The sequence below is a fragment of the Mytilus californianus genome, unplaced genomic scaffold (genome assembly GCF_021869535.1).
Source record: "Mytilus californianus isolate M0D057914Y unplaced genomic scaffold, xbMytCali1.0.p SCAF_4, whole genome shotgun sequence".
NCBI lineage: Eukaryota > Metazoa > Mollusca > Bivalvia > Mytilida > Mytilidae > Mytilus > Mytilus californianus.
The window spans coordinates 74,124,955-74,144,701 of NW_026262690.1; the positions used below are offsets into that span (position 1 = coordinate 74,124,955).

At 32.3% G+C, this 19,747-nt stretch overlaps 1 protein-coding gene across 4 annotated transcripts in view; it reads left to right on the forward strand.

Moving 5' to 3' along the window:
- The window catches only part of LOC127738482 (mucin-22-like), a 54,926-nt gene that overhangs the window by 6,664 nt on the left and 28,515 nt on the right, over nucleotides 1-19,747 (forward strand). For 3 of the 4 annotated variants that reach the window (XM_052249758.1, XM_052249755.1, XM_052249757.1), the window contains exons 3-8: nucleotides 5,372-5,386; nucleotides 7,286-7,389; nucleotides 7,723-7,793; nucleotides 8,694-10,597; nucleotides 12,044-12,178; nucleotides 18,554-18,904. In XM_052249758.1, coding sequence (XP_052105718.1) covers nucleotides 5,372-5,386; nucleotides 7,286-7,389; nucleotides 7,723-7,793; nucleotides 8,694-10,597; nucleotides 12,044-12,178; nucleotides 18,554-18,904 — 2,580 coding nt within the window. The remainder of the gene's footprint in view (nucleotides 1-5,371; nucleotides 5,387-7,285; nucleotides 7,390-7,722; nucleotides 7,794-8,693; nucleotides 10,598-12,043; nucleotides 12,179-18,553; nucleotides 18,905-19,747) is intronic. The other variant, XM_052249756.1, reaches the window with a different exon arrangement.

The window sequence follows — 19,747 nt, forward strand, 5'->3', positions numbered from 1 at the left end:
CACCATAGGCAAGGAGACCTACAATAACACGTTAAAACTTTCCGTATGAGATTTTTACACTTATCTATTTTTTTTTGTTTTTGTTTTTGTTTTTAGTCATTCAATTATTTAATTTTTTGGGGGATAATAACAAATTCGAAAATTACAAATTTTTGAGGAACTACAGCTGTAACATAAAGGACTATTATTTTTCAGGTTTGAACAATTCCTTTAAGACACATTAAGGGTTTCAAATACGTTAAATTTCCAAAAAATAATGTAATAAAAAATATACCTTCATGTGCTACTTTAAGAGATAAAATTCAAGGATCCCTTATTTTTTTTAACTATCTCAAAGAAAGTTTCTCTTATGGGTAGTTGTGTTTTTCACTGTGGTTTCGTTGCTGTCTTGTGGACAAATATCTGAAATCTTCGTGTAATCATTAATCATATTAATGGCTATATTTCGGGTAATTCAAACACTCGTTTCATCGCATAGACATAACCTTTCTTTAATCTGAGCATGGGACGAATACTTTATATCACGGACTATAAAAAATGAAAAATTAAGCGAAATTAATTATCCCGCAATGCATGAAAAAAATGTGTGGTATTTCAGTAAATAACACGTGTTTTCGAGTGATCGTAAGCACGTGGTAGTCCATCATGAATTGTTTCTCATTTAATGGATTGGTCAAAAATCTAGGTTAAAAAAAATCATACGTAAATAAACAATTATGTGCGAGGACATAAGTATGCTAATTTATGCATATCCATATAAGGTTGTGTTTCCGACCTGTTTAATCAAAATTTATTAAATACTCTATATAGGCATCCTTTTATATTTATATTTAGAATAATCATCATTTATTAAGGTATGCCCAAGTCATGAAATCAATACAGTGAAAATAGGTAATTCCCTTTTTTATCCTTGAAATCCTGCATTTTTTGGTATGTTTGAAATGATTTTGTTTTGCTTTTTTACCATTAGTTTCTTATTAATGCATTTGTATAATTATATATTTTAAGCAAACCAAAACTTTATTTAAAACCATTTATAATTTTTCAAAACAAAATATAAGACATTTAATTACACACACTTTGTGAATACAGATACCCGAGGACTCGTCTAATACGAAAGAGAGAAAACAAAAACCCACTAAAAATTCAAGTTTCACTTAGGCATACTATAAAGAAAAAGCCCTATTCACATTACTAATTTTAATGTAATTGAATTATGCGAGGATCGTTCAGGAGCTTGGTAATATCATGCGCCAGTGCCCTTTTTCCCGCTTATAGTCTGATCCTTTCTTACTTGGATGAAACTTAACACTGAAAGAACAGATAAGATTCAATGATATTGCAGTGACAGTAGAAATAAGTATCTATCACGCAATGTGATCGGATTCAAGAGTGTTAACACCAAAAATGAATGACCGAATTCCACGAGTTAATCTTGGTTATCTAATAAATAATGCAACTTTGTAAACGTTTTTTTTTTCTTCTTCTATTTTTAACAAATTTCTAAATGAAGGCACAGGTATGTTGACATGTTGGTATGCGGTAGATTATTATGCAACGTCTATGCATACATGCATGGCGGAAGGGGTTTACATGCATGTCGGGTTTTAAATTTTATATTGTAACGTAAATGGTACAATATTAAAGATTCATTTCAAGATTATATGCTTTCATTTTGGTATAATATGTATAGATCATTGTAATCTGAATGCACTTGCTTATTATATATCGAATCAAGGATAATATACAAGTCCTGATTAATATGATTAAATGTGACAGATCCGCAAATTGACATATTTTGGCCATGTGCAAAGCAATTGCCATTTTAATATATACATAGTATCACGGTTGGGAAAGACCCAAACGTACAGCCAATCGAAAACAGAGAGGCGGATACATTGATAAAAAAGTATGACAACAGCGAGCTAATATTATATTATAGTTCTAGACAAATGATTCCCTTATCTTTTCCGAAAAAAAAACTAAAGTATTCTTCTAAAACTTGTAAGGGCATGTCAGATCTAGAGCAATATAAATCAAAATAGGCAAGAAGGGCTTATGAATATAAAATTAAAAAGTCATCAAACAGATGTTATATTTTATTTATATCAACCCAGAATGTACCCTTCCTTAATCTTTTCTATTTATTTATTCCGCATGCAGTGGGTTCTGGTCGTTTGTATGTGACACGTGATTTTATAGACTAACTACCGTAGGCAACATATTTTGATAAATTACTGGTCTCGAGTGTAGTTAGGCGCGGATTCGATCATCGGCCGACTCGTGCAATCAAAGATTTTAAAATTGGGATAAGCTGCTACTCTGCTAAACACACGTTATTTTATAGCTGCTCTGTAATCGTAACTTGGTTATCACAAATAAAACAAAATGCGGAAATAAGACAATGTTTTTTTTGTTGATATTTTATGTTAAATCACATTTCTACTTATATAACAATACATCTGTTTTTGGTTTATGGGACATTGTAACGCATGAATTGATCAGTTATTCTTAATGTTTATTATTGTTTGGAAAAATGACCCCATGTTTTCATGTTTAAACATTTTGATCAATAGATAATTCCTTTACATCAAAAATAAACCTCTTATTGTTTAAATAGAACGACATGACAATATTGTGCACATCATTTATATCATTTACAAAGTTTCGTGTTAATAAAGACGGATTTTAAAGAGTACTTGTCATTCGAAACATTTTCTTTGGGATTCTACCTTTTACAAAAATACGTCCATGAAATATCATCCAATAATACTGTAAAAGTATAAAGTAATATTTGATAACAAATTAAATTTAATTTATTGTTACACATATGTAAACAAGGTATTGTTCAAATAGTGATACGAGTCTTTTTTCTCTGGCACTGTTTGTGAAAGGTCCTTAAAAGGCAATTATCTAAGATCTGTAAAAAAAAATTGGCTTGCAGTATTTATTTATAAAATCAGGTACTAATATATATGTTTTATAAAACTATTACAAATGTCGTACTGTTTTGTTTCGTTTAACCGTGTGTTTTATCATGGCAAAACGTCAAAATATGCATGACCACATTGATTTTCTTCTAATGGATTTATAATTCTCCGAACTGATCACTTCCCACTCCTCCGGTAATTTTCAATGGCTATTCATTGGAACAAATGCACGTTTAAATACTTTATAAATTGAAGTGTTGAGATATTTTACACGTTTTAAATTATGCGTGTATAGATACTTTTAGTTGAAATTGAAGCAAATTAATACATTTGAACACACGATTTGTAAAACATAATTATTTTTGGGGCTAATTTTTTACTTTTGAATTAATGCATGTTTAAATACTAGTAGACTTTTTAAATTATGCGTGTATAGATACTATTAGTTAATAAAATTAAGAGCAAATTAATGCATTTGAACAAACGAATCGTAAAACCATGATTATTTTGGGGGCTATTTTTTTACTTTTGAACACATTCATGCAAGGTTTAGTTGCTATCAATTAAAAAAAAAATAGCTATTCAAATATTCCAGAAATAAACGATGCCTTTGTTTCCAAAATTGGGTGTTAGTTTTTAAGATTGCTGCAACTTTTCAATAAGACATTTTTACGATCTCTTCAAGTTTGAACTGCAAACTGTATTCGTATATCAGTCTCATTTAATACTTAATAGACTTTCGTTGATATATAAATACATAATGTCTTACTGTTCGATTTCGTTTCGATGTTTAGATACATCTTTACATAAGTGACAGATGAGTGGTTTAAGCATAAGTCATCAATTTCACCGCTCCCATCTTACTAATCGACATTTAAATCTAAATTGTACAAATGTATTAAAGCTAAGGTTGAAATTCCTTCAAAGTTGATCTAAGACGAATTTGATTGTTCCGTTTGGACCATGTTTAATGTCGATTGTTCCAAACGATACATTGCATTAGTGGTTTGCTTCATGAACATTGGATTTGAACGTATTTGATAAACGTTACTCTAGAAATACGTGATGTGCGCACTCAAGTCAGTAGGGTCAATTTGCCCTGTTTCAACCATATATTAAGGTCACACTAAACAAAAGTAACTTTTGCTTAATCCTACTGGAATTCGAATATTAAAAAGCCACTAAACTTAATTGTTAGCATTTTTACATATTTTGATAGAATCAAAACGTAATTCAACACAACCAATTGCTGTTGAAAGCAATATCGCCAATTTGACACGTTTTGGGGCAATTTTATATCGAATAAATAAAATGAATTGATTTATAAAGAAAAGAATAATTTCAAAAACAATTAATTTTGGTTGATTTTGAACACCATCGTTCTCAAACATCTTTCGGATAATTAATGAATTTTACAAAACTCCGTCAAAATTGCAGCTTTGAGACTACCTTTGGCTTTTATGATTTTGTTAAAAAGTTGTAAATCTGCCAATTTCTTTTTGAACCTTTAAGAACACATATGAATCTGTGATACTAATTTTTAGTATAAGGACTGAAGGACATATTTTAAAAAGATGGAGCTGGTGTGAAATAAATTCAGGTGCAACAGTCTTTTGATGAAAACCATGAATGAGTAACTGTGATATTTCAAGCGGTCTTATAGATTCAAGATATTGAATTGGACTGTCCCTACGTGCCGATATTGATTTTGGGTGAAAAAAAAAAACAGTTGAAATGCTTATCTTCAATAATTTGATCGTCATTGGGTTTCTTCAAAACTTACTTTTATAGTATTAACTGCCAAATTTTAACAGTTAATCATTTCTTTATCAGGATTATTACTTGACACATATAAACCATTTAGCTTCGGAAATTGCCAAGTGATAAATGATTATTAAAAATCAGTACTTCTTATTGAGGTTTGATATAGTATATGAATATAGAAATACACGTTTTTCACATTTGTTGCAATGAAGTAGCATGATTTCCACGTAAAATAAAAATCTATAATTTCACATGTGAAATAAATCCGATAATTTCACTGCCCTAATGTCATACAACAAGACATGTCTATGACGTTGCAGCAAAACTAAATTGAGATTGCGGAGGAAAGATATAATTCCTTGCATTTTGTGCTTAATCTTAATTAAAAATCGATGGTCATTGTAATAGAAAGGATAATTTACGCATGAGATACCCAAACGCGTAAAATGATGTTTTGTTCAGTCACTAGTTGAATATATTTCTATATTTGATTTATTAGACTAGTTATTCTATAAGTAACATTTTCCCTTTTCTGTTGTTTGTTTGATTTTGCTTTGATGATAGATACAATAAATTCCAATCATTCCAAGTTTGATATAATTATTGATATTAATTGAATATAAAAAAGTTTGATAAATCATAATAATTGTTGTTAATTAAAATTGTTCTTGTTTCAGATAAGACTGACTATGGTGAGTATATATTAATTCAAGTGACAGTAACAGAGTAAAAATCTGAGGTAAAATCATTCTAAAAAGAAAAGTGGAGGCTCTAAAGAGCCTGTGTCGCTCACCTTGGTCAATGTGCATATTCAACAAAGGACACTCTCCAACATTGTGGACGAGAATAGAATTCATGACAAAAATCTCTGACTTATTAGTAGATCTTGCCTTGCTGATAATTTTTGTGATTTGAAGTGTCTATTTATCTATTATAATTTTTATCATATAAGGCAAAACGAAAAAAAAAAAAATGGTAAAAATTGTAATCGATTTCCACCATGAGTCTTATTTGTAGAACTTGTCTTGCTGATCATTTTTGCAATTTAAAGTTTTTATCTATCTATTATAATTTTTTAAATAATATTCAAAAATGAAAAAAAAAGAAAGAAAAACAATGGTAAAATTTGTCATTTAAGGGAAATAACTCCTATAAGAAGTCGCCAGACAGTTTTGACGTCAATGAACAATTGGTAGAGCTCAACATTCTGAACATTTCTGCCAATGTCAGATTTCCTCTTTTTATAACGGTTTTCAAAATAATAAACAAAACTTGCAGTTTACCCCTATGTTCTATGTTTAGCCATGCCAGCCATCTTGGTTGGCAGGCGGGGTCATTGGACACATTTTTTAAACTAGATACCCCAATGATGATTGTGGCTAAGTTTGGTTGAATTTGGCCCAGTAGTTTCAGAGGAGAAGATTTTTGTAAAAGTTAACGGACGACGACAACGGCCGACGGACGACGACGACCGACGGACGCCAAGTGATGAGAAAAGCTCACTTGGTCCATTGTTTCTTTTCTTAAAGAAAGTCAATGAGAAGGTTTATTGAAATAGAAAAGTAAATTCCCTATTTTGTTTCCTTAATTTCAACTGAAAGTAATTAAATTAATTCTTCTGTTTTATATCCCCACGAATTGCAGTGGGATTTAAACAGTGAGATTTTAAAGTTAAACATGAGATCAAAGATACCAAGACGGCATTAATGTCTTATAAAAATTAGTTTTGGAACCGAGATTTTGATGATCATTCTAATCCAAGATATCTGAATTGACCGAAAAAAAAACGACTTCAAATTTCATTGTTTATACAGTGCCTTATATTAATTATCCCTAGAAAAAAAAAATATATATATGTTATTTTGAACAATACGATTAATTAAGGCTAAGGAAGTCTTTGATTAATTGCTTTGGTGTATAAACCTACCATAATTTTATGGGTATGTACCTCAGGTTATCATAAACGTTTAAACGTAATATTTATTTATGCAAATATATGATTACTGGTCTTTTATTGTTTATTATGCAGCAGACAATTACTTGACTTGTTTCTCTGCAGAAAAGGACCTATTAAGGTTTCAACTCCCTCAGGAAAAGTTGACCTTAGAAGAAATTAGCTTTTATTTTGATGTCCCTTTTAGTAATATAGCTCTTCAAATGTTTCGGTTTTTAGAAACCTATGGCTTTCAAATATTCGGATTTGAGCGTTCTGGCGAAGGTTAATCCAGAAAAGCGCATCGGACGCATTCAATTTATAAAGTGCTGTTTTTATTTTTTAAATTTAGTCGGCAACATATGTAAACGAGTGTGAAAATGCATATAGTCAACATAAATGCAATATTAACCAAAGTTATAAAATACAATAACAATTTCGATTCTTATTTTCTACTTCTATCGATAACGTACAAATGTAAAAGAAGGGAGTAACACTTACAATATGTCATGTATTTGACAAACGAAAACAATAAACACTAATTTAACTCTATTTTCCGAAATAACGACCTCTCTTTATTATATATCAATATATCCGTCTCTTGTAAAAGGTATTAAATCTGTCGTTACTTAATTTTTAACTCTTTTTTTTTAAACAGTGAAAGTCAACATGACGGTTGCAATTAACCAGACTTTTACACCAGAGTTAAACGATACAGAATCAACGGAATATAAGACATTCGCAACCAAATTTTGCAGTGAGGTATGCTATAGACAAGATTTACGAATAGTTTCAGAAGTATCAAAAAGTTATCAGATACATTTGTGCCTAAAGAATAAATTCAACAATTATAAACAAAACAAAAAAATAGTTATATAATTATTACTCACAAGAGGAAGCATGCTTACAGAAAATTGCAAACATGCTGAACTTTAAAACATTAAAAAGTATACAATATTTGGTGAAGAAGAGACTAGCACTTTTTAAAATTGACTTGCGACAAACAAGAAAAGTCTCTAATCTTATCATACTAATGACGTTAACATGTTGTTTCGCGTTATTTGACTGAATAGTAATCGTGTTAATTATTTTCAGATGGAAAATGTATACGCAAGTAAAAGTAGCTCGGTAGATGGTTATTTTGGATGTAAAGTCATTCAACTTACGTAAGTGAGCGTTAAGAGAACCTTAAATGTATGACGAAGATATCCCTGCGCAAGACAAGTGTAACAGGAATGATCTGCAGTGTGTGCACCAGAGACCAAATGTTTCAAAAAAAGTAAAATAACAAAAATACTGAACTCCGAGGAAAATTCAAAACGGATAGTCCCTAATCAAATGGCAAAATCAAAAGCGCAAACACATCAAACGAATGGATAACAACTGTTATATTCCTGACTTGGTACAGGCATTTTCTTATGTAGAAAATGGTGGATTAAACCTGGTTTTATAGCTAGCTAAACCTCTCACTTGTATGCCAGTCGCATACAATTCCAAACATTAAAAAGTCTGAGAGCATTTAAAACAGGCAGGACCTAAACGTCTTGGGCCTACTTTGTCTGAGTGAGTTGCAAAGTAAATCTTAGTAGAAATATTGATTTTAAATTATACAGCTGCTCTGAGGGTTTCTGACAACATATTAATAAGAAATTTGCATTATACGCAGCAATAGTTTTTTTAAGTTAAATTAAAATTGTTCGAGCTTGCACAGAATTATCATGAAGCTATGCATCTGTATGTGTTGGTTATAGTCGTAATAAGACACGAAATAAAATAATGTTTCGGTTTCTGTAAGTACGGAATGTTAAAAAGGGCCATATACTGCTATAATTGTGGTAACCGCTGAACGCTTCGTACTCTTAGGTTAATTTGCCTGTCTCTATTTTTTTTAATACAAACAAACTAATTGGATATTTTGTGTTGATGGTGGTCAGCTACGGCCAATAGATTGATTATTTTTACTAAAATATCCAATACTGGAATTCTTTTACATGTCATGAAGTAAAACATTGCTACTATATCATACACTTTCAGACGATTCTGATTAAAAAATGTTACAATTACAGGGATGGGAGCATCATTGTGAACTACGTTATATACTTCATTAGTACGACGAATCAGCAGGTCACTACAGACACTATTTCGACAACACTGATTACACATTTAACTGTTTCCGGTACCCAGTTAGGAAGCTTAGTTGTCATAACAAGTACAATAATTGTTCATGACGTGGCAACTGAAACACTAGAATCCCCACCAGCTGTTGACAAAATAGCAACCACAACAACCATAAAATCAACTATTGAAACAACAACGAAAGAAAATGTGCCATCAACAGAGACTACACCGGCTTCTGAAACTGTTCAACAAACAGAAGCAACAACGTTGAAAACTATGCAATCAACAGCGGAAACGACTAGCCTCACAATCTCATCAACAAAAGAGACAACACCAAACACACAGTCAACAACGGAAATATCTACCCCTTTCATCTCGTCAACAGAAGAGACAACGCCAAAAAATATGCAGTCAACAACGGACAATTCAACACCCACAATCACATCAACAGGAGATACTACATCAAAAACTATGCAATCAACAACGGAAACAACGACCCGATTAATCACATCACCAGGAGAGACCACACCAAAAACTGTGCAGTCAACAACGGAAACTACTACTCCCTCAATCTCGTCAACAGCTGATACAACACCAAAAACTGTGCAGTCGACAACGGAAACTACCACTCCTTCAATTTCGTCAACAGACGAGACAACACAAAAAAACATGCAATCAACAACGAAAACAGCAACCCCCACAATGTCGTCAACAGAGAAGACAACACCAAAAACAATACAATCAACAACGGACACTACAACCCCCTTAATCACGGCAGCAGATGAGACAACACCAAAAAATATGCAGTCAACAACGGAAACTACAAACCCCTCAATCTTGTCAACAGATGATACAACACCCAAAAATATGCAATCAACAACAAAAACTACTACCCCCTCAATCTCGTCAACAGAAAAAACAACGCCCAAAATCATGCAGTCAACAACGGAATCTACAAACCCCTCAATCTTGTCAACAGATGAGACAACACCCAAAAATATGCAATCAACAACAAAAACTACTACCCCCTCAATCTCGTCAACAGAAAAAACAACACCAAAATCTATGCAATCAAAAATCTCTACACCCTCAATCTCACCAACAGAAGAGATTCCGCAAAACACTATGCAATCAACAAAGGAAACGACTATATCATCAATCTCAACAACACTAGAACCGATGACTAATCCATCAACTGACCAAGTGTCAGAAGAAACAACAACTCAACAAACAACTTTCAAAATAACAGAAGGTACTTCAACCACAACAAAAGAAAGCACACAAGCAGAGACTTCAACGACACAAGAAAAAATATCCAATAAGGATGCTACGATAACCACACCAGTAATAGTGACTTCGCCATCTATTGCTTCCACACTAAAGGATACCTCAAAATCTTCAACAACTTATAAAACACCAGAAATGACCACATCATCAGTTACTGCCAAACCGGCAGATGAATCAACTACGTCAGTTGCTACTATGTTGAACGACAAAACAACGACAACATCAATTACACAATCAACAACAAAAACTGTAACTGTTACAGATTATGTTACACCTACAACGATTGACGTTACAACTAGGACAACACATAAACCATTTCTGTCAGAAACAACATCGGCGGTATCTTCAGCCAAAACGGAAGTACAATCAACTATTACACAAAACAAAGAAACCACAACTTTTATTGCGATGACAGATCAAACGTATGCATCAGTAAAGGTTTCAACTATGGACGACACAACATCGAGAAGTACAGCACTTCCAGAAGACATGACATCAACTACAACTCAAGATGAAACGACCGTATCGACAAGTAGAATGGATACGTCTAGTGATAAAACATCATGTAAGTAGTTGTTTGAAAATATATTATCATGTTATACATTTTTAGACATGACTATGAATTGTACAAATTGTAGCTCATGTGTACACTGGGATTTTCTTAAATCTTCGTTACAATGTCAATATTAAACAAATCAATAGGAAATAACATACTTTAATAATCTGGTAATTGTTTACTTTTTTGTTTACTGTTATATTGAAAAAAAAAAGATATTTCTTGATATATCACGTAAATATATATACAATATACGTGATGTATGGATTAGAAGTCTTATGCAAGACTTTATTACCCGATGTTACTTGATCGACACCTTTCATTTTGTAAGTATAAAGTATTCAGCACTTCTGTGGTGACATGCATTATCAATGATATGGTCATAACTATAAAAAAACAGTTTACCAAATTTTGCCCCAGGAATAGTAGATTATCTTATCTGTATTTGGCCAAACCTTTCAGAATTTTGGGTCCTTTGTCCTGTTCAAGTTCTTAATTTATTTAGCCTTTTTCCTTTTTTGATTCGAGCGTCACTGATTAGTCTTTTGTAAACGAAACGCGCGTCTGGTGTACTAAATTTCAATGTTTGTGTTCATGAGGAGTTTGTTTATATCCTTATTCACTTCTTACGGGTGCACTCGACTCCAATCTTAATTGACTAGGATTGTCAGTTTTCCTATCGAAGGTCGGTGGTTTTCCCCGGGCACTCCGGCTTCCTCCACCAATAAAAACTGGCTGCCACGAAATAGCCCAAATGCGGTGCTTAAAAGTGGCGTTAAACACCAAAAATCAAATCAAATCAAATCACTTCTTACGTACATATATGCTGTTATTTTGTAGCTTGTTTTTTTCTTATAAATCCAAACAAAGTTAAGGGTATCAACCGTTCTGACTTTAAAATTATTACGGTGACAATTAGAGTTGAAATAAATGTATGTATGATACTTATTTTGAGGCATGCATGTATCAACTATTAATTAAAACATCTCTTCTGTCGCGTCTGATTTGATTCATTTCTATGTTGTTTGTGTATTTTGTCCTATTGTTGAAAAGTTTACAATTGTTCATTAGTTTGTACATAAATTAGGCCTATAGTTTTCTCGTTTGAATTGTTTTACATTTGTCATTTTATAGCTGATTATGCGGTATGGGCGTTGCTCATTGTTGAAGGCCGTACGATGATCTATAGTTGTAAATTTCTGTGTCATTCGGTCTCTTGTGGAGAGTTGTCTCATTGGCAATCATACCACATCTTCTTATTTTTATATTGATTGAAAATACCCGAATTCATTTTGTCATCCTTGTTAACAATTTATTGGAGAAAATAAATATTAAACTTTTAATCGTTATTTCGCACGCTTCATCACCTTTTATAATCTTTCCTTGTAATACAATTTTTCATTAAATATGACTGTCCTTAAAGACATAAAATGTATTATGAATTGCCTTTTATAGCAGTGGAGACAACAACATCAGAAGTCCCTTCATCAAAAGAAACAACAGCAACATTAGGCAATGTTCCAACATTAACGCCTGCTTATGGCCCATCTTCAGATGGTACATCGACTTCGCTTACGCCCTCTTCAGTCGGTAAGAAGACCATATTTATTGAGACTACAATTTCATCAAGCTACTCGACAGTAGCAACTACATATTCAGACAAGTAATAGCTTTTCGAAAAAAGCTAGCCGTCTCTTAGTTGATGAAAGTAGAAAGTGTTCTCGCTTTGTAGATTAATTCATTCAGAATAGCCTTGCATGTCAATCAACAAATTTTACCACACACGTTAGGGGACGACCATTTGATATTCTGGGGGGGGGGGGGCAGGAGGATTTTGAAAATAAATAACTCAGCCTTGATAATCACAAAAATAAATGGTTTGTTCTGTGGTAGGTTGAAAATAAATAACCTGACTTGCAATGTATTAAAAATAAATAACTTGGCAGGTCTATTTGAGAGTATGAGATTGCACCAGATTCTTCATAAAATTCAACTTTTTTTTCAAAATAAATCGGGAATCACTTCCCAAATCTTTGAATAATAAAAGTATAAATATTATTTAAAATACTTGAAATGTCTGAAAAATGGGTTTCATTTAACTTGAGGTATATTGTCTCAGGAACACTTAACTCACTTTTATTACATATGGCAGTAACTACATTCAGGCAAATGCCTCATGTAGGAAATTTCAAAACCAAAAGCTTGTCTTCATATCAAATTGTTTTCACGGCAAGTGTCTTGCAAGAAGCAAGTTCTGTTCTCCCTCAGACGTAGCTCCTGTTTTTTGAGGATCAATGTTTCTTATTTATTTTTCTTTTGTTCATTGATTGCCCTTCTGTATTCTGTTAGTGTTGCATTCCTTTTGTAATTTAGTAATTTTGTTATTAACTTGATCAAGAGTTTAAAAAAAAACAGCAGCCACATACTTAACTATGTGAATTAAATTTTTGCTTTATCTTTGTCTTTTGATGTTGTTCCTAAAAACTCCTAAAAAAGTCTTACACTGAATCTATACATGTTGCTTTGAGACCAAAGTATTGTCAAAAAATGATTAAAACAGAACTTTCATTTTCAGATTAAGAAAGGGTATGGGAAACACATTTTGCATCATTAGTTCTATAGCAACTTGGGGCCTTCAGCGGCTCCAAAACCCTTCAAATTTTTTTTAGCCTCGCTCCGCTCGGCATAAATGATTTGCAATACTTTTAAAAGACACTTATTACAGCCAAACTTTAATATCTTGTATGTATGCAATACATGTATATGCAGTTGGGAATTCAGAAGATTCATTTCTACAGATGATGATGATTAATTCTGATTAAATGGTACATAATGATTGGACTACTCATGTATTATTTATAATAAAAAATGAATTTAAAAATTGTATGTTTTCAAATATTATAAATATAGTGGTGAAAATAAATAATCAGTCCCTTGCTTTAATGAAAATGAAAAATCTTGCTTCAACAGTGCAGAAAATAGATAATCTGTCCTCTTAGTTTACAAAAATAAATAACCGATCAAAAACAAATCCTCCTGGCCCCCCCAGAATATCAAATGGTCGTCCCCTTATGAAGCAGTATATCGTTTAGTGTTATGTATCAAATAAGGTCCAACGGAATAATCCTTCAAATCATGGCTGTAAATGCTTTACACATTTGTCAAACAATTTATTCTCTCGTCATTAAAAATCATAACCATGTTCAAGTTATCTTATGTTTTTCGTGTATAAAATGTGCATAACAGTGAGCGACTGGATTGAATGTGAAACAGTCATGTGTGTGTGTTAACAGGATATTCGGCTATTTATAGATAAAAGTTACCTGTGTACCGATATGCATGATTGGTGACCAGGCAAAATCTAATTGCTAAAATAGAGAGTACAAATTCGATACTCTACGGGATTGACAGACATTTACTAGGTTTGGATTGTCCCAACCAATCAACGAACTTTAATTATTAAAGTCTCAGTAATATCTTCCAATCAGGTACAGAGTTAGAAGCATTCAGCCCGAAGACTGTCAATCGTTCAATTCTTAATAACGTCGAGGAGACGTTAATAAAGCATCGAGCATAATTATTTCAAGTACCACGTTTAAAAGGTGTAACTACAACGCCAAATGTTGTCACTTCAGCCAACAAACCCAACAACAGTTACTTATGGAACGCCACAGCTTTCTTATGTGGAACTCTGATATTACTTTATGTTATTTTATTATTACTTGATGATATTTTGTCTTTACTTAATATGGTTTTGACATTACGTAATGATGTTTTGATATAACTCAATATGGAATAGTCATTACTTAATGATATTTCGATATTACACGATATGGTTTCGTATTGACTTGATATAGTTTTGTCATTACTCAATATGGTTTTGTCATTACTCGATGTGGTTTCACCATTATTTAATGTGGTTGTGTCATTAGTCAATGTGGTTTTAACATTACTTGATGTGAATGTGACTTAACGTTATGTAGTTGTTTCATTACATGATGTGGTTTTGTTATTTCGTAATGATGATTTGCCTATTCTTTATATGGTTTTAACATTACGCAATGATGTTTCAAAATTTGACGATTTTACACTACATGATGTGTTTGTTTCATTATTTGATGTGGTCCTGTCATTTTTTGATGTGGTTATCCCATTACTTGATGAGGTAAAACCACGTGACCAATTCGGAAAAACCTGTTCTATCTTTAGATAGATTTCCATGTTGTATGTGCCTTGGATGAGTGTGGCCATCCATCGAATTAGAGTTCAAATTAAAGTTCGGGTTACCGTTTGCGTTCAACTTTGAGTTAGTCTTCGATTTCGAATTCAAGTCATTATCATAATTAAAGTTTTAGTTAGCATTGAGTTTCGAGTTGGACTTCGAGTTTGAGTCACATTTAAAGGTAGAGTTCTAGTTACAACATTAAATTTGAGTCACTTTTTGAGGTAGAGTTTGAGTAAGATTCGAATTTAAGTCTCATTTAGATTAATTAAGATTTTGAGTTGAAATTCGAGCTATCTTATATGAGTTCGTAATTAAATTTTCTATCGCGGAACAAGGACTTTTGCTCGGGCTTCCGAAAAGAGGGCTCCGGGGTATGCGTACAAAAGATAAACAATGTTACAGTATACAAAACGCAACATAGAAGTTGAAATAAAGTTAGATGTGGTGTGATTGACAATGAGACAACTATCCACCAGAGTTTAAATGCAGTGGATGTAAGAAATCATATATAGGCAACCGTACAGCCTTCAACACACCGTATAGTCAGCTACAAAAGGCCACCATGCACATGTGAAAAAATTCAAACGAAAAAACAAACGGTCTTATTTAATTATAAATAAACAATCTACAAAAAAAAAGACACACATTTATACAACGACAACAATTGAACTTCATGCTCCTGACTTGGGGCAGGTACATAAAGAAAGTGCACGTGGCGGAGTTTAACATGTATGTGAGCGCTAAATCCTAACCTTACATCGGACTGTTACAGTTGTGTAACAGCACAACACGAGAAAAAATGTAAACTAGACAAAGTGATGCCCCGCACTCAACTCATTTAACCGCTTATACCCCAAATTGACAAAAAAAAGTTCGGTTATCTCCCAAAAGAGCAAAAGATAATAAAAATAAAAACCCTGATCACATGCACACCTTCAATATATGTACAAACAAACAGTAAAGAGAAAAACTTCCTAGGATTCAAACTGTAGGAGGAGTTATGCGGAATAACTATATACCCATAATGGGACGGACGGACGGGCGGACGGACAGGGGTAAAACAATATGCCCCCCAACTTTCAGTTGATTTGGTTTTATTTGGTAGTTTACATTCAAGGAAAAGATGACGGTACTATGGTTACGACCACTGGAACATGTCCGTCGTCTTATGTGAAACAGATATTCCAAAAGTTTATTTTTCAATTAGTGCGAGGTAGATCAGGGAATTTAATTGATTACAAATAAAAGATTGATATTCGTATAAGTTCAAATGATCATTTACGCTAAAAAAAAATTCGGAGAATTCTTATTTTATAGTATTGATGCTTTGTCGCTTAGTCCGAGCCCCCCTCCCCCCGTTTCCCTGTAACTTTAGTGTGAGTTGATTTGAAGTGTTTCATTTGTTAACAATACAGTTCAAGTCTTTTGATTTGTGTCGAGCCTGCGACATCAATGTAGCGGCAGTGAGACACAACAAACCTATATTTCGTCTTCGATAGTGGCATCGGCGTCTCCATCTCCATTTTTTAAAATTTCTATTGAGTTTAACCTTTCATTATACATGTTACTAAACATGTATGCCATCATAATTTTGTACTTATAGAATATCATACTGTATTTGTTTACCTCGACTATTGTATCTGTATTTATATTGTATGTTTCTCTGTAAACTTGTATTTAGTTTTTAGAGAATAAAGTATCTATCTATCTATCTATAGATCGTTAGGTTTCTAGTTTTTTGCATTTTTCATTTCGGGACCTTTTATAGCTTACTATAGGGTATAGGTTTTGCTCATTGTTGAAAACCATACAGTTTTGTTTTAGTTAAATAAAACCGAATTAAGCTGTTTTGACATGATAAATTTGTAAACCTCCATGAAGTGTTTTAAAACTTATATAGGAGTTATTCCTCAATTTCAAGAAAAAGAATCTACGGAAAACCTTTTTTTTAATTTTTTTTTTTTACCGATAAATGTACAGCCGACCAACATGACGCTTTTACACTTACAGCAGCAATATCAGGCGAGACACAGGGTTCCGTGGAATATTTTACAAATTTATTACAAAAATACTGCTTCCGTTTGAGAACTTAGGATAAAAACAACAGGACCAAGTGGTTTGGGGATATCCCAATTATGTCCGAAATACTGTAAACTTTTTAATACTTTTTTCTTATTATTGTCTGCCGTTCCCCTTTTTCATACCAAATAACTCTGAACATCCACTCGAACTTCAATTTGAACTTTAACTCAATGGATAGCGATACCCATCCAAAGCACATTAAACAAACGATATATTGAAATCTGTTTAAAAATAGAACATATTTTTTTCCGAATTGGTCACGTGGTTTTACCTCATCAAGTAATGGGATTACCACATCAAAGAATGACAGGACCACATCAAATAATGAAACAAACACATCATGTAGTGTAAAATCGTCAAATTTTGAAACATCATTGCGTAATGTTAAAACCATATAAAGAATAGGCAAATCATCATTACGAAATAACAAAATCACATCATGTAATGAAACAACTACATAACGTTAAGTCACATTCACATCAAGTAATGTTAAAACCACATTGACTAATGACACAACCACATTAAATAATGGTGAAACCACATCGAGTAATGACAAAACCATATTGAGTAATGACAAAACTATATCAAGTCAATACGAAACCATATCGTGTAATATCGAAATATCATTAAGTAATGACTATTCCATATTGAGTTATATCAAAACATCATTACGTAATGTCAAAACCATATTAAGTAAAGACAAAATATCATCAAGTAATAATAAAACAACATAAAGTAATATCAGAGTTCCACATAAGACAGCTGTGGCGTTCCATAGTTACTCCTAATTTAGATTTTTTTTGTTATAATTAAATGATAGATAAAACATAAAATAATATAAAACATAATATGCTAGTTCAACAGATTATAAACATAGGTTATTACATTTGGTTGCAATAAAATGCAATGAATTACTTTCAAATTGGCAACGTTATAAAAAGCAAAATAATCCAAGAAGTAAATATTATACAATTACTGTCTTTTGATGAGGTAAATATGTGGTTTTATTGACTTTTGAAAAACTGATATTCACTGAGGCCAGCGGCCGAATTGAATATCAGTTTTTCAAAAGTCAATTAAACCACGTATGTACCGAAAGAAAAGACAGTTATTGTTTTATTCTATATTCCGAGAGAGTACCAATAAGAATGTAAATAATGACAACATTTACAAAAACCAATTGTACATCAAAAGATTTTAACATAACGTAAAAGCACGCGACGTTTTGCGCGGTGAATATACTTTTTCCGCAGGTGAATATGCTTATTTATTCAAAATCCAATTCATATAGAAAAATCTACTAAGGTTCTATCAATATGGAATAATGCAAAATACTAAACACGTATAATTAAACAACGTTGAGCATTAACCCACGAACATCGTAAATCCGTGAATTAAAGTGTTGTTTGGCAATTACATGTACTTAAAGCAGTTATATTGAAAAAGAACCACAGAAAACATTAATAAAGACACTTACCGTTTTACGTAGTCAAACGAAAGTATAAGTATATTGTGCTTTAAGTTTTGTGCATTAGAAGGCTTGAAGTAGGTATGAATAAGATATCAAAATATTATTGCAAAAAGTGACATTATAACAACTGCTAAAATCTTAGAAAAAATTTCTGTTTAATGACATTTGAACCTTTTCCTTGTTTCAGAATTAAACTGTACAGATACAGTAGAGGCGGACCTGTATTCTGGACCTGTAACTATGGAATGTACCATAAAAAAATCGGAGGAGTTTGAATATATTGGAATTTCTTATGAAAATGGGATTGCCAATATGATATATGGAGTTTTGGTTTATAAAAATGGAACTATATTCAAAACAGATAAGGAAAATCAGTATATAAGCATTAACATCGAAAGTACATCAACAATAAAGCTAATAATAACGTTTATTAATGTGACTTGTACAATGGATGGCTCTTACAAAGTAGCTTTGATAAGTAATATTTCGGGTGAAATGGATGAAGTAATTGGAGGGAATGTATTGCTGAAAATAAGAAGTAAGTGACTGTTATGTAAATGTATTACAATTTATTGAGGTGTGACTAATTATACGATGATGTCTTTGCAGAAAACATCTTAAATAATATATTTGTCAGCCCATTTGAGTGTTGGGGGGGAGGCCTCAGGGGTGTTAAAATTACTATGTTATAAACTAAATTTTTAACAATTTTATAAACATGCATGATAACAACAACCATAACTAACCAATTACAATCATACACGTACCAACATTATGTTCGGTAAGCGGAAAGTACCATACAGAACTGGAAGCAAATGAAACATTCCATATCAATATCTGTACACACAGCATGTGTTTCCGAGAAAAAAAAACTATTAAAAGATTGATTAGCCGGAATATGAAATAAATAACAGAGAGACAAAAAAAAACCCAAAATGACCAAACCAGCACAGTCAAACCGTGAGGTGTGTCCAAGAGAGAGAGCCAACCTTAGTAGCACTGCATAATCTATTAGCTTAGACATTGCCAATACAGATGGATTATTTAACTTGCCTCAGTAATATCGATCCTGTTATGCAACTGCCGTATATAAAAAAATATTCCAACATGCTTCATTTGTGCAATCAAACTATGGATATTAAACTTGAACCACATAGATTCCGATTATTTCATATCTAGCATTTGAAAGAAAATTAAGTTAACTCGTCCATGTGGTGTAAAAGTCAATTTTCATCAAATGTTTTCAAAATCTGACCTTGCGTATGGGGGCGTTGTCTATGGTTGAAGTCAAGGTTGATTTAGTGTTTTGTGGAAATTTTAATGTCACTCATCTGATTCCATATTGTTATGTTTTGTCATGTATACTACATTTTCAAATACG